General features: G+C 33.7%; 1 protein-coding gene across 1 annotated transcript; it reads left to right on the forward strand.

The window, feature by feature from the left end:
- The first annotated feature begins 226 nt into the window (after positions 1-226).
- LOC144560795 (disease resistance protein RPP13-like) lies at positions 227-4275 on the forward strand. The gene is made up of 3 exons (XM_078310040.1): positions 227-963; positions 2216-3010; positions 3491-4275. Exons 1-3 carry the CDS (start codon positions 227-229, stop codon positions 4146-4148), a joined length of 2190 nt encoding a protein of 729 aa, XP_078166166.1. The 3' UTR covers positions 4149-4275.
- Positions 4276-13916: the final 9641 nt, after the last annotated feature.

The raw sequence follows: 13916 nt of genomic DNA on the forward strand, positions 1-13916 counted from the left end.
TTTAATTCGGACCTCTTTGTTCATTCATTCAATCCATAGCACATCTAACTTTTAATTCATTTCATCGTCACTCCTCTCCGCTAGAACATAGAAAGCTTCTCTCACCAAACAATCAGAGATACTCTTGGGACAAGATAGGGACAGAAGGAATCCGGACAAACTCTTTATATATTGGTGGAGACACTTGTCACATGACTTTATAAAATTTGAAAAAGAGCACTTAATTATGAACCAACCCCAAATATTTTACACCAATTCCAATTTCCTCCATCTCCCAGTCTCAGTCTCATCAAAGAAAGAGATGCCATATCTATTTGATAAACCAAATGCGTGCGTTGAGTTTGCATTACGAAAACTTGAGGATTTGTGGAATCTTGAAGCTACTTTACTCAGTGGAGCAACTTCTGTGAGCGAAGCTGGTGATCTGATGGTATCGGTGAAATCTATGCTGCTAAAGATCAATCTGGTACTCGTTGATGATGATGATGATGATGATGATCAACAAGGTGCAGGTGCGGGTGTCATGGAGTTGATAACTAAAGTGGTAGATGTATGCTTCTGCATTGAATTAGTCCTCCTCAATTTCTCAATAGAAGCTGGGAGAACCATACCAACACAATCCCTTCCAGAAGCTGTTAAGAGAATAAGCACTAAACCCGTGGACCTATTCGTTCTCAACCGGCTTGCAAATGAGATGAAAGATATCCAATCACAACTCCTCAACATCATCAATGATGTTTCATTCATGTACTTAACCAACAGCAATCATGCTGATGCTACACTGCCGGCCTTCCCCCGATCTCTTCTTAATATCTACGAGGTAGAGCTTGTCGGCTACGAAGCCCTCCAGAAGAGCATAATTGACAAACTGCTTGATCCAACCATTCTTCAACGCTTACAAGTTGCAATCCTAGGACCGGAGGCAGCTGGAAAAACTGCACTTGTGGAAAAGATCTACCAATGGTCAGTTCCTTTTAGAGCATCACAAATTATATATATATTAATTAATTCTTCATACTTACAACTAACTACAATCCTAGAATAACAGTGATATGTCAGAAAAATCTGAATAATTAAGCCTATATATAGATCACTAAATAAATAAATTCAAATGGAGTTCAAAAAAAAAAAATGGAGAATGTTTGTTGGTCGCATGTTCGTTTGTGTGCGCTACCACTCCAAAATTAGCGTCCATCATCACTTGTATTAATTCTATTTGTACACATGAGATCACAAGTGCTACCATGAATTGATATACAATATTTTTCTGTCAAAATAGTGAATTTCAAAATTTAATAAAATACATTATATATGGAAATCTTTCTAAATTAGTACCATAATGGTTCAGCATTTTATTACAAAATCTGTTAAATATCCAATTTAATTATTTTTAAATATTTTTATTTTTTGCCTACTCAATTGCATAGCTCCTTGACAAGTGATAATATTACAGTCACTATGTAAATTACCTTTCTATTATTATCGAAGTAAGAAAAAAAAATGGACAGCTATTTAAAGTTTTCTTCTCCTATTTCCCCACAAATCCAAACTAATGAGCATATTGTTCTTATAAATGGTATTCATGAAAATGAATTAAACTTGGAAAAAAATTACATGGATGCATCGTACCTACCTACGTGAATACTAACAAAACCAATGATTTTGTATTTTAAAATATATATTAATTAAAGAATTTTGCCGTCTATTACAAAATAGAAGATTTTACCACCTAATGGAAATAATATTTTGGTTATTCCAAAATTTGTCAGCGATATATTTTTTTTTGAGAGAAGTTTGTTATTGGGCCCCAAATTATTTTGTTTTGTTGACTTAAATCCCTGGAATATTTTTTAAGAACGGCAAGTTCTCCTTGTCCTCTTATTATTTTCTCCTTCATCGCCTCCCCCAGCAATTCTGCATTCGCATTCCCTCCCCATCCCGGCCTCCTCCATTTATCTTACTTCCTCTCTACCTCCAAAGCACCTCTTCATCTTCAATCAGTACAAAGGCAAATCAAACAATAGTTTATGGACTGAATTGAAACAAACACAATAATTTAGAGTCATAACAATATATAGAAAAAAAAAATAAAGAAAAAAAAATTAAAGAAATTAAAACGCCCAGTTGAGGTGTATGGTCCTTTCACACGCTACATTAAGATATTTTTAAATGTTCATTAATTTGTTTATTTATTTTTTCATCTTGAACTTTTTAGTATTATGGTGAAGAATCACTTCGATGTCTGTTTCTGGCTATTTGACATGAACTGCTTCGATTACCGACATCCTGAACTGTTCAAACCAATTGACATCCTGAGAAAGATGTTGATAACACTCGAGCCCGGCAACTCGACGGGTGGCCATGATGAGAAAGATGTGATCCAGAGGATCCATGAGTCCTTGAAGGTGAAAAGATATCTTGTAGTCATCGACAATATTCAAAGGTACAACGTATTCAAACAAGCTCTTCCCAGTGAAAATAATGGGAGCCGGGTGTTGATAGCCTGCCAAGAAATAGATCATTATGAAAGAGTATGTCTCGACTTAGATCCTGAAATTACATATGAGTTGCCATCCTTAAGTTATGAAGAGAGATTAAAACTAATATTCAGAAAGCCCTTTGAGAAAAAAAATTCCAGTGAAAAGTATCCCCCTGATGACCTCCCAATAGCAAGAATAATTGCAGCCAGTACTTTTGGTGATTCACCAATGAACTTGCTACTTTTAAGTGGTCACATAATGTTCAATCAACCATTTTCTCACAATCTTCAAGTCCCTGGGGACATTGTGACCACAGCCAATTTTAGTGAATTTCTCACTACTATCTACAACAAATTGCCAATACTTCTTCGGAACTGCTTTGCATTTATGGCTGCGCTATTCCCTGTCAATCACTTGATACATTCTAATTCACTAATTCGGTTGTGGATTGCCGAAGGAATGATACAAAAGGAGGATGGAAGAACAATGGAGCAGACAGCCGAGCTCTATTTAGATGAACTCATCCAAAGGTATTACTTTAAATATTATTATTATTAATTGATAATTGCTTTCAATTATTAAGAGAACAAGTTGAACATATTCATTTCTTTGGTCGCTTGATTGCAATTATATATCAAAACCTCTTTCAATTTTGCTAATAATGTATACTAATTATTTTTTTTTTTAAAAAGGCATGAAGGCCCATTCTATTATTACCATGAAATTACAATGTATATTATATAGTATATGAAGTATTTGAGTTTTCGTATTGGTAGTACTTATACTATATATAGTGTAAGCCAAAGAGCGCGCAGAGTGGTCAAATTTAGTTGTTTATCACAAATCATAACATCTTGTTTCCTTCACAATCCATTTAGACCATCTAAGGGATGATACAATAATAACAGCATTTTATGGAATATCTTGTTTCTTTTAATTTTTTATCTCCTCTTTTTTATGTCATTGCTCCCTTTGGTGCTCTATTTTAATGTGAAAATTTTCATTCACAGGAGCTTTGTGCGTGGTATTTGGACATATTACCATAATCAACCAAACCAATCAGTTCGTGTTGTTGTTATACATCCTAAGATGAATTTTGGATTATTAAATAATTATACCGGCATAAGTCCCCCTATTGAGGTGATCCTGAGGGAGGATGCTATAGACATATCTGGTTGGTATGGGGAAGAAGATGATCACCATGCAAATCTTGAACATGTGCATCGTTTGGCATTGCATAGCTCCTATGAGAGTGATCAATTCTCTTCCTTTCAAGAAGGAAAAACACTGCATGGTTTCAAATATCCATGCCTTCACTCTTTATTCTTTTTTGGTTCTGTTGCACCATTAATGTTCTATGAGTTTAATTTTCTGAGAGTGTTGATGGTATTCCAGGCCCGCATTCAATTCAGTGAGGAAGATAGATCATGCTGGTTGGACTGTTTAATCAATTTGAGATACTTGGGATTCATAGTGTGCTGGGTGGAAGGTGGTTCACTTGGAACAACACTTAGCCGTCTTACCAATCTTCAAACCCTGGATTTGTCAGAGTCATCCGTTTCAGGACTTTCAGAGTTTATGGAGCACAATACCAAAGTAAATATAATAGGTCCAATTAAAGAAGAATTGCAGAGATGCTGGTCTCCAGTACCAGATATGACCCAATAAACCTGTCAGCAGTGATTACATGTTTAGTATGATTTTTTTGTGAGTTTCAAATTTTCAACATCTTGTTTGTAATTCTATAAATTAATTTTCCTGTCAGCAATGGACTTACAGATCGATTGTATATCAAGTTTATGCAATTTTAAAGTATCATTTGATATTCCATTAAAAATACCGCTAGATATAGATTATTATAAGTTTTAAAATTATAAATTTATATGTTGAAGTATCAGCACCGAAGGGCCCAAGGCCCAAAATTAGTTTTCATGAAGATATCAAGAATTGTCTAGAAACTATCAAATAAAATATCTTGTAGTGTAAAATGTACGAAAATCTAGAAGAGCCCAAAAATATCTTAGATCTAGATGTTTCTTTGGCTCTCATGAAGCAAGTATAAATAGGGTGCCTTGCTCCTCATTTTAACCATCCAAGCAAGAAAGCAATCTTGGATCATATAAGTAGTAGAGTGTTGTAGTAGTTTAGAGGTGTATGATAATATAAGTAGTAGAGGGTGTAATCTTGGAGGTTAGATTATTAAATAGTAGAGTTGTAAGAATATCTTGAAAGAGTAATAAAATTAGTTTCAATATAGTGTGCCTACTCAACAAAGTGGTATCAGAGCCAGGTTAGGTCATGTTGGCTAGAAGGTTCGGATAATCCGTGAGTCTGTTGTTGTGTCAAAGGTCCTGCTGATTAGGAGGTTTGTGTAACCCCTTAATACATCGTGGTGTCGAAATGTCAGACTTGAGTGGCATGAGTGGTTTGATTGAGAAGTTGAATAATTATAATTATAGAGACTAGCATACGTGTATTAAGTCATATCTGCAAGGGCAAAATCTGTGGGAGATTGTCAGTGGCGATGAGATCGAACTGCCACCGAATTTGATCCGAGCTTATAAGAAGTGGAAGGTGAAGGTGGGCCGAGCATTATTTGTGCTGAAAGCTATGGTGAACAAGAGCCTACTATCTCACATTGAAGATGTGGAGACACCAAAAGAGGCATGGGATGTTTTTGCCGCGTTGTTTTCAAGAAAGAACACAAGTCAGCTGCAACTGCTCGAGAGGGAGCTGATGAATATCTCCCAAGGTGATAAGACTGTAAGTGAGTATTTTCTTAAAGTAAAAAATTTGTGTAGGGAGATTGAGCAGTTAGACGCCAATGCAAAAATTGGCGAGGATAGAATGCGGCGGATAATCCTGAATGGCATGAGGCTGGAGTACAGCGCCTTCATCACGTCAATTCAAGGATGGGTGATGCAACCAACCCTGTTGGAACTGGAGAATTTGTTGGCCATTCAGGAAGCTCTTGCCAAGCAGCTGGCAGGTTTGATGGTAAAGCACGAAGAGGAGAAGGCTTTGTATAGTGGTCGATGTGGAGAGTCGAGCAGAGACCGGTATCGACTAAAACTTGAGATGGAGAAGGTTTGTCATGAACAATACAAGAGGTGTTCATGCTCAGGGGGAGCTCCTAGAGGCCAAGAGGGCAAAGGAGCCGATGGCGGTGAATACCGGAGTAGAAGAGTGGAGTGCTACAATTGCGGACGACGAGAGCACATGCGAGAGAGTGTCAGTTCAGGAAGAATGAAGGAAGCTTTGTGGTGACCACAAAGGAGAAGGCAACAGAAGAGGTCCCAAGTGAAGAAGAGTGGGACACAGTGGCGGCTGTTGCGATGCAGTCGGTGGCCGACGTAGAGGACGTCGAAGAGGCTGGTGAGCCTGAGGATGAGGATACCGATTTTGAGTCACGGTTCTTTGAAGAACCAGTTGAAGAATCGGTCAAGAAGGAGACCGAAGTTGTGAGGTGCGCAATGGCTGATGAGGAGAAGCCACAAGAGAGCACTAAACTGGAGGCCATCACCAAGAAGGGTGATGATGACGAGATGACACAGAGGAGTATCGCTGTTGTGGAGAAGACTATAGGACAAGAGTTTGTGCAAGAAGATGCAGCTTGTATGATGATCTATCGAGAGAAGAAAGCTCGGCGACGACTTATGCCAAAGCAGCGTGACAAGAAGATTCCAAAAACTTCTCTTGTGAAGATGACTATTCTGGAAGATCAACCGCAGACGTCTGAGCAACTTCAAGCTCAGAAAATTAAAAGAAACAACAAGAAGCATGATGACCCAGATGGACGCGGAGTACCGAAGATTAAGACAACACCAAGTCGGTGCTGAGGGGGAGTGTTGAAGTATCAGCACCGAGGGGCCCAAGGCCCAAAATTAGTTTCCATGAAGATATCAAGAATTGTCTAGAAACTACCAAATAAAATATCTTGTAGTGTAAAATGTAGGAAAATCTAGAAGAGACCAAAAATATCTTAGATCTAGATGTTTCTTTGACTCTCATGGAACAAGTATAAATAGGGTGCCTTGCTCCTCATTTTAACCATCCAAGCAAGAAAGCAATCTTGGATCATATAAGTAGTAGAGTGTTGTAGTAGTTTGGAGGTGTACGATAATATAAGTAGTAGAGGGTGTAATATTGGAGGTTAGATTATTAAGTAGTAGAGTTGTAAGAATATCTTGAGAGAGTAATAAAATTAGTTTCAATATAGTGTGCCTACTCAACATTATATTTTATCATTATCAACTGATCTTTTCGTCAGGTGCAAAAATGTTTCATGACCCAAGGTTAGATGCTCTTTGATATTATGCTTGCTTCTTAAATGAATTTCAGGATTTGGAGGAGGAAAAGTTTTATAAGTTATTAAATCTTGGGACATTTTTATTTCTTTTGGATTCACCCTCGATCGCATATTGTTCATTATCGGTCATCGAGAGAGTTCATTGATTTTGAGAACGTTTAACTCGCGACGGATGCATGCCCCGTCATTAATTACATCAATAGACCTTTTGAGTCTAATTGAACACCTTCTTCTTTCCATGTGACTAGATTTTCACCTACAATTGTGGAAAAACCGGTTGTCAATTTTATATCTATGCTTTCGACTCGATCTGTATTAGAATAGCCCCATATATCATTAGAATTGTTATTTTTCATCCAAATGCCCTTACCTAGATTATTTTTTAAAAATTTCAAAATTCTATTTACGGCTTCTAAATGTGGTGTTCTTGATGAGTGCATGTATTTACTAATTTGGTTTACGGAAAAAGAAATATCCAGACGAGTAATCCTTAGATAGATCAATTTTCCAACAAGTCTTTGAAATTGATTTATATCTTTTAAAAGTTTATCGTCTTCGCTATTTAATTTGCATTTGTTTTCAAACGCGGTTGAGGCCAGTTTACATCCTAACTTACCGGTTTCTTTTAATAAATCAAGTATGTATTTTCTTTGAGAAATAAAGAGTTTGTTATCCGAAAAGGCTACCTTTATTCCTAAAAAATATTTAAGATATCCTAGATCTTTTATGTCAAATTTTTCTTTTAGTTATTTTTGAATTATTTGGATTTGCTCTAAATTATTTCCGGTAATTATGATGTCATCTACATATACTAAAATGATAGTTGTATTGATACCGTCATATTTAGTAAATAAGGAATGATGGGCATTACTAATTTGAAAATTACAAGTAATTAAATAAGAGCCAAGCTTCTCATACCATGTTCACGGAGATTCCTTCAATCCATAAATTGATTTATTAAACCTACAGTCCAATTTTGAATTGGTTTCCAATTTATGACCTGGTGGTAATGTCATATACACCTCTTCTTCAAGTGTTACTTGAGGAAAGATATTTTTGACATCCATTTGGTAAAGATCCCAACCATTGTTTATGGCAATAGAAAATAAAATGCTCACGGTATTCATTTTTGAAATCGGTGCAAAAGTTACGTTATAGTCTATGCCATAAGTTTGAGCAAACCCTTTTACTAAAAGTTTTGCTTTATACCTTTCTATAGTGCAATCACTATTATATTTGATTTTATATACTCATTTACAACCAATTGCTTTTTTATTTTTTGGTAGAGAAACAATTTTTCAAGTTTCATTTTGTTCTATGGCTTTTAATTCATCGTTCATAGCCTTACACCAAATTAGAGTGTAACGCCACATAATTCGGAATACTAAATTAAGGTACAACAAAGAAAAAAAAAATAGCGTATATATATATTTATTAATCTTCCTATAAGTTCCGACATAGATCATGATTTAAAATGTATATATAGCGGATCGCCGTAAATATTTCAGCATAAAATACGACCCAACTATTCCGTCAGTCCAAAGGTTGTGATATCTAAAATTTAAATTCATAACTTCCGAAATTTAATTAACAGATGCCAACAGACGCACCTTTTGATTAAATTCATAACTTCCGAGATTTAAATTAATAGACGCCTTTTGATCCAAGTTAAAAACTGCTATATACATGTATACATGATAAACCTTGCTTTCGTTCCTTGTCTCTTCTGCCGCAAACCACCCAATTAATTGGCAATTGACGCCTAGGATTCTTAAGTTACAAATATACACTACTCATATATAATAAAACCCTAATCAGTATTTTGTTTTACCGCCGCTAGTTTCTTTACAGGAGATTAAGGAAGAGGGAAAAGGTTAGATATTTGTGAGTTTTCTTTCATTCGTAAATAATTCTAGTGTTCAATTTTTGGCTTAACTAATTAGACAATTCTTATACTCACCGATTTGATTTATCTATTTTTTTTTCTATTTATATAAGTTTTATATTATACTTATTTATTTAATCAGAACTTCTATTTTATTTGGATAATATTTGTATTATATTAACTTGATAAAAATTCATGATGTGTCAAATTTTGATTTGTCATGGAATGATAATTAGTTATAATATATTGATAGTCAGAAGTTTGATTGCTAAGATTTTCTTAAATTACACCGAAGTGCATCGAACTTGATGAAGTTATATATATATAGCTATTATTTATTTGATTATTTTATTAGATTGTAATTTTTTTCGCCGATAACCTTAGAGATTTTTCACCGATAACCCTAGAACTAATTTTATTACAAATAATTATTTTGATTTACATCTACTATTTTAATTGATAGAGATTTACTCACCGATAACCCTAGAACTATTTTTATCTATTTACAAAGAACAATAGTCTAAAACTTATAATTAATATATACTTTCTTTCTTGAGAAATAAATTCTATTATATGTATACCATCACACAGACGTTATGGTCAAAACCAACCTTAATTTATGCATGATCTTAGAGTAAAATAATATTGTATTTATATTTGGGTTTAAATGCAAATATGTCCTATTTACATGATTCGTTCAAAACAAACTTTAATATATTCTATGGGAGGCCTAATCCGTGCAAACCAATATTTTTCAATTTTCATTAAATTAATATTTCTTTGACTTGTGTGTTGTTTATTTCTTCTGTTGTATTCGGATTGAAATTGGATTATTTTATACTACTTATATATAGATATACATGTCTCTGTTAGATAGTCATATTTTGTTTTTTTTTTGTTTTCTCTTGGTTTGAATGTGAGTATTTTATACTATATATATATAAATATATAAATTAGTTGATAATAGTCAGATAATCAGTTTGGAATTTGATTATGTTATTAAATTCGTTTATATAAGTCAGATTAGATTGTAATAAATATATTTGGTTTATATCTTGAATGAAAATCAAATGGAAATATATATCTAAGTATTAATTTAAAAACCGTGTTACATGGTCTAGGTCTGAGTTCTGAAATAAAGAGTGACGAAGAAGCGGTAGCAAACTACACCACTATAACAGGTACGGGTTTCCTGGACCTTGTCAAATTGTACTTACCGTTTTGTATGCATATTATTTATTTAATTGTTTGGAATTGTGCATGTTGAATCGAACGATCCCTTTGGCTTGTTTAGAATTACAATAAGATTATTTCATATCGATCATGAAAATTGTAAGTAGGGTGTGTTGAGCATGATATCGTGTAGTGTTAAATGACGAATGTAAAAGGTAACGGATATGCTAAAGGAAAGGGGCCAACATGTGTTGAATGCATGTTGGAATGTATACATTGGGTCTGGGTTCGACTAGACCCCTCGTCAACGTGGCGTTGGATGGATTTCCCGTCACGGGTCAAGACCTAGCGTAGGGTGGATTCCCCGTCTAGTGAGAAGTCTTCCGTTGTTGGTTGGATTTCCCAGCGGAGTGGCGATCTTCCGGTGTTGGATGGATTTCCCACTGGATTGGCAAATAAATGGATTAATGGAAAACTTGAAAGATAATTAAAGAAGTGTATGTGTGTGTGTGTGTGTGTGTTTTAAATATTTCATGACATGTGAGGATATAATAATTATATTCTATTTGTAATAATAAGTAAATTTGACAAATTCCGGGACTGGAACTAAATCCCGTACTGAGAGACTGTTCGATCTCTCACCCGTTTCCACTTATGTGGGTTCCAGGAAATGATGAAGCCGGCAAGGAGCACGAATAGGAGGGATGCGGATCAGGAAGGCAATGAGCTGACTGCTCGAGTATCTTTTTAATTTCTTTAGTTAAACTTTAAATTCTCTCTTTAGAAGTGGATACATTGACTGACATGGCAATTATCGGTGTGTTTGCCATGTTTGTCTTGATCTCATGTTGAATTTATGTTGTGTGATTGAACTACTTGTGGTGTTAAAAGACTTCGTTTGGCTTTTACATATTACATGAGTATTTATTATTGATAATGTATGTGATGTGCACACGCCTTTCGTATCATTACGTGGCGGGTTGTCTCGGGGTGTGACATAGAGTTTTAATTGCTTCTTCGTAATTTTTTGGTTCTAATTCTTTTTTTAATGCTAGTGAGAAATATATGGTATTCGGTTGAGATATTGTCATATGAAACAAAATTTTCAATTGAATATTGTAACAAACATGTCACATAATCTCTAAGTCTAGTTGATGGTTGTCATTCCCTAGATAATCTTTAAATTGTTCAATTTTCTTCTATTTCATTTTCATTTATGTCACTAATAGTCTCATTTTCTTGATTATTAATTTCAACTAAAAATTCAAATCATTTAAGTAAGGCAAAACTATATAGTCATTTTGATTATTTGGAACTATTTGATGAATTATTTCATTTTCTTTGAAATATGGTTATTTTAAAAAAATGGAACGTTTCTAGAAAGCTACAATTTTTTATTAATTGCATCACAGCATTTATAATCCTTTTATAGGATAAGTATCTTAAGAAAATAGTTTTTGTGATACAAAATCAAGTTTGTCATTTGTTTTGATATGTACGAAACTTGTACAATCAAATACTCTCATATGGTCATAAGTCATTTTTTGTGGATAAAATTTTTTTGATGAAATTTTGTTTTTTAAAATAACACTAGGTAATTTATTAATTAAATGAGTGGCACAAAGTACAACATCCGACCAATAAATTTTAGAAACATTATTTTGAAATAAAAAAGATTGTATTATCTCTAATAAGTGTATATTTTTTCTTTCCTATACTCCACTTTGTTCAGGGTATTTATACAAGTTGTTTGATGTAATTCATTTTTCTTTAAAGAGACTTGAAATTTTTTTTATTATAAATTCAGTTCCATTATCCGATCTACCAATTTTCAATTTTGCATCAAATTGTGTTTCTATGAGATATAAAAATTTATAAAAATAATCAAACACTTCTTTAGATTTAAGTAAATATAACCAAGTTGCTTTTGAAAAATCATTAAATAAAACAAAATATTTGAATCCATTATATGAATCAATTGGGGACGGTCCCCATACATCGGAATATACTAAATAAAAAACAACTTTACTTTTTCTAGTAGAAAGAGAAAAATGAAGCTTTGTTTGTGTTACTAGCTTGCATATTTCACAATTAGTACAATTCAAATTTTTAAAATCTAAGACACTATTTAAAATCTTGTCGGAATGATGCCCAAGTCTTTTATACCAAAGTTCAGAGTTAACGAATTTTAAGGAAGCATAAAGATTTAATTTGTTGGAGTTCAAAAGATAATGTTCATTTTCAAGAAATCCTTCACCAATCTTGATACCAATTTTCTGGTCTTGTAATACAACATTTTTACAAGAAAATATTGCATTATAATTTAATTATTGCGTTAATTTATTTACAGAAATTTAGTTTACATGAAGTGTTTTTAAATATAAAACATGTTTAATTTGGTTATTACATAAGTTAGTTTCTCTTATATCATTTATTTTTGTCTTCATACCATTTGCAACCATGCATTGTTAAAGGAATATAGATAAAGTAAAACAAATTTATATCACGAAAGTTGTTTAGCATAGTGGTTTATGTTTTTTTATCATATTCTAAAGGACGTGTTCTACTCTCCTTCAATGCAAAATAATTTATGGGTTTTATTTCAAATTCACATGGACCACATATGCGTCCGCATGACTGCATGAGATTTTGTTTGCGGAAGATCATCAGATACGTATATACAATCCATGCGATCACATTTAAGAACAATATATAGTTATATACTGTCAATGTTAGAGCGATAGCCATAAGTTTGGAAACCGATGACAAATTGTGATTTGTACTGACGGTGAAGTGTTTTTTTTGTAGTAGTGTTTGTTACTTGAGGGGATACAGACTCAATACGTCCAACTTTTATATTAATCAATTAGTGATCTCCATTAAACAATAAAAAAAACCACAAGCACACATTTTTGACATATAAATAACATTCGGTATGAAAAAGCAAGAATCCTAAATAAAAGTTTTAGGAAGGATTCATAACCTGAGGCAGATCGAGAACATAAATTGATGTAATTTTAAAAAAAAAAATTGTAATGATATCATTGTCTGACCAATAACAAATAGAAAAGTTACTCTCTTCATGTGTTTTTAAAGTCACTCTCTTTGTATTTTTTTTTTTTTTTTCTTAATCCAAGTCGAATCAATTTATTGAAAAGCACACTAAGGTAAAACTAAAATTAGCACATCACCTATTATACAACTCGGACTATAACACTTTTCCTTCGATGGTTAATCTCACGTTAATTAAAATTCCTCAGTGTATTAGGACATTTTATCTACATAAAAATTCGGTGTATTTTTTATTTTTTATTTTATATAAAACAATTCTCTTCCACATACCGTCTGCCATTCTCCACCCTCCTCTCCTCACCCTTCCGCCGCCCCTGCCCTCTCCTTTTTCTCTCATTTGCTCTCCTCTCATGCCTCTCTCCCCTTCCCTCCCCTCCCCTCCCCACCTCTCCCCTCTTTTCCACCTCTCCACCTATGCCTTCCCCCACTCTCAATCCGAACCAAGTCTGGCTCGACCTCTCCTCCTCCCCTTCCGCTAAACTGCATCTCTCCAAATACTTGTCCTACTTTTTTGATAATTTCCTTCTCCAAATTCACTATCAATTTTGAGAGTATTAATCACACAATGAAGAAATTGAGTAACATCAAATTGCTCTTCATTTTTCACTGATTGAAATCATTTTAACATGAACCAATTTATGTTAGTACATTCTGGTAAAAAAGAGTGCTTTTGGAGGAAGAGAAAATAAGAACCCAATTTCTTTCTATTAACTCTTAAACAAATGTTCTTATATTGCATACTACACAGAACACTACTCAATTTATAGAGTCTTAACATCAGAACAATCTCTTAAAATTCGTACATAAAATAAATGTAAAAACAGAATTATAAACAGCAGCCCTCAATTCTGACCCTTGGTTACTAAAACTACAATTAATAATTATAGAAAACTCCAAATGACTTTAAAGTTAAACCATCTGAATCTAGACTCCAAAACACGTCAAATACATAATTCATTTGCTCAGAATGATCTAGAATTGCCCCTTCAACGTTGCA

Source organism: Carex rostrata, chromosome 10, assembly GCF_964058835.1.
Source record: "Carex rostrata chromosome 10, lpCarRost1.2, whole genome shotgun sequence".
NCBI lineage: Eukaryota > Viridiplantae > Streptophyta > Magnoliopsida > Poales > Cyperaceae > Carex > Carex rostrata.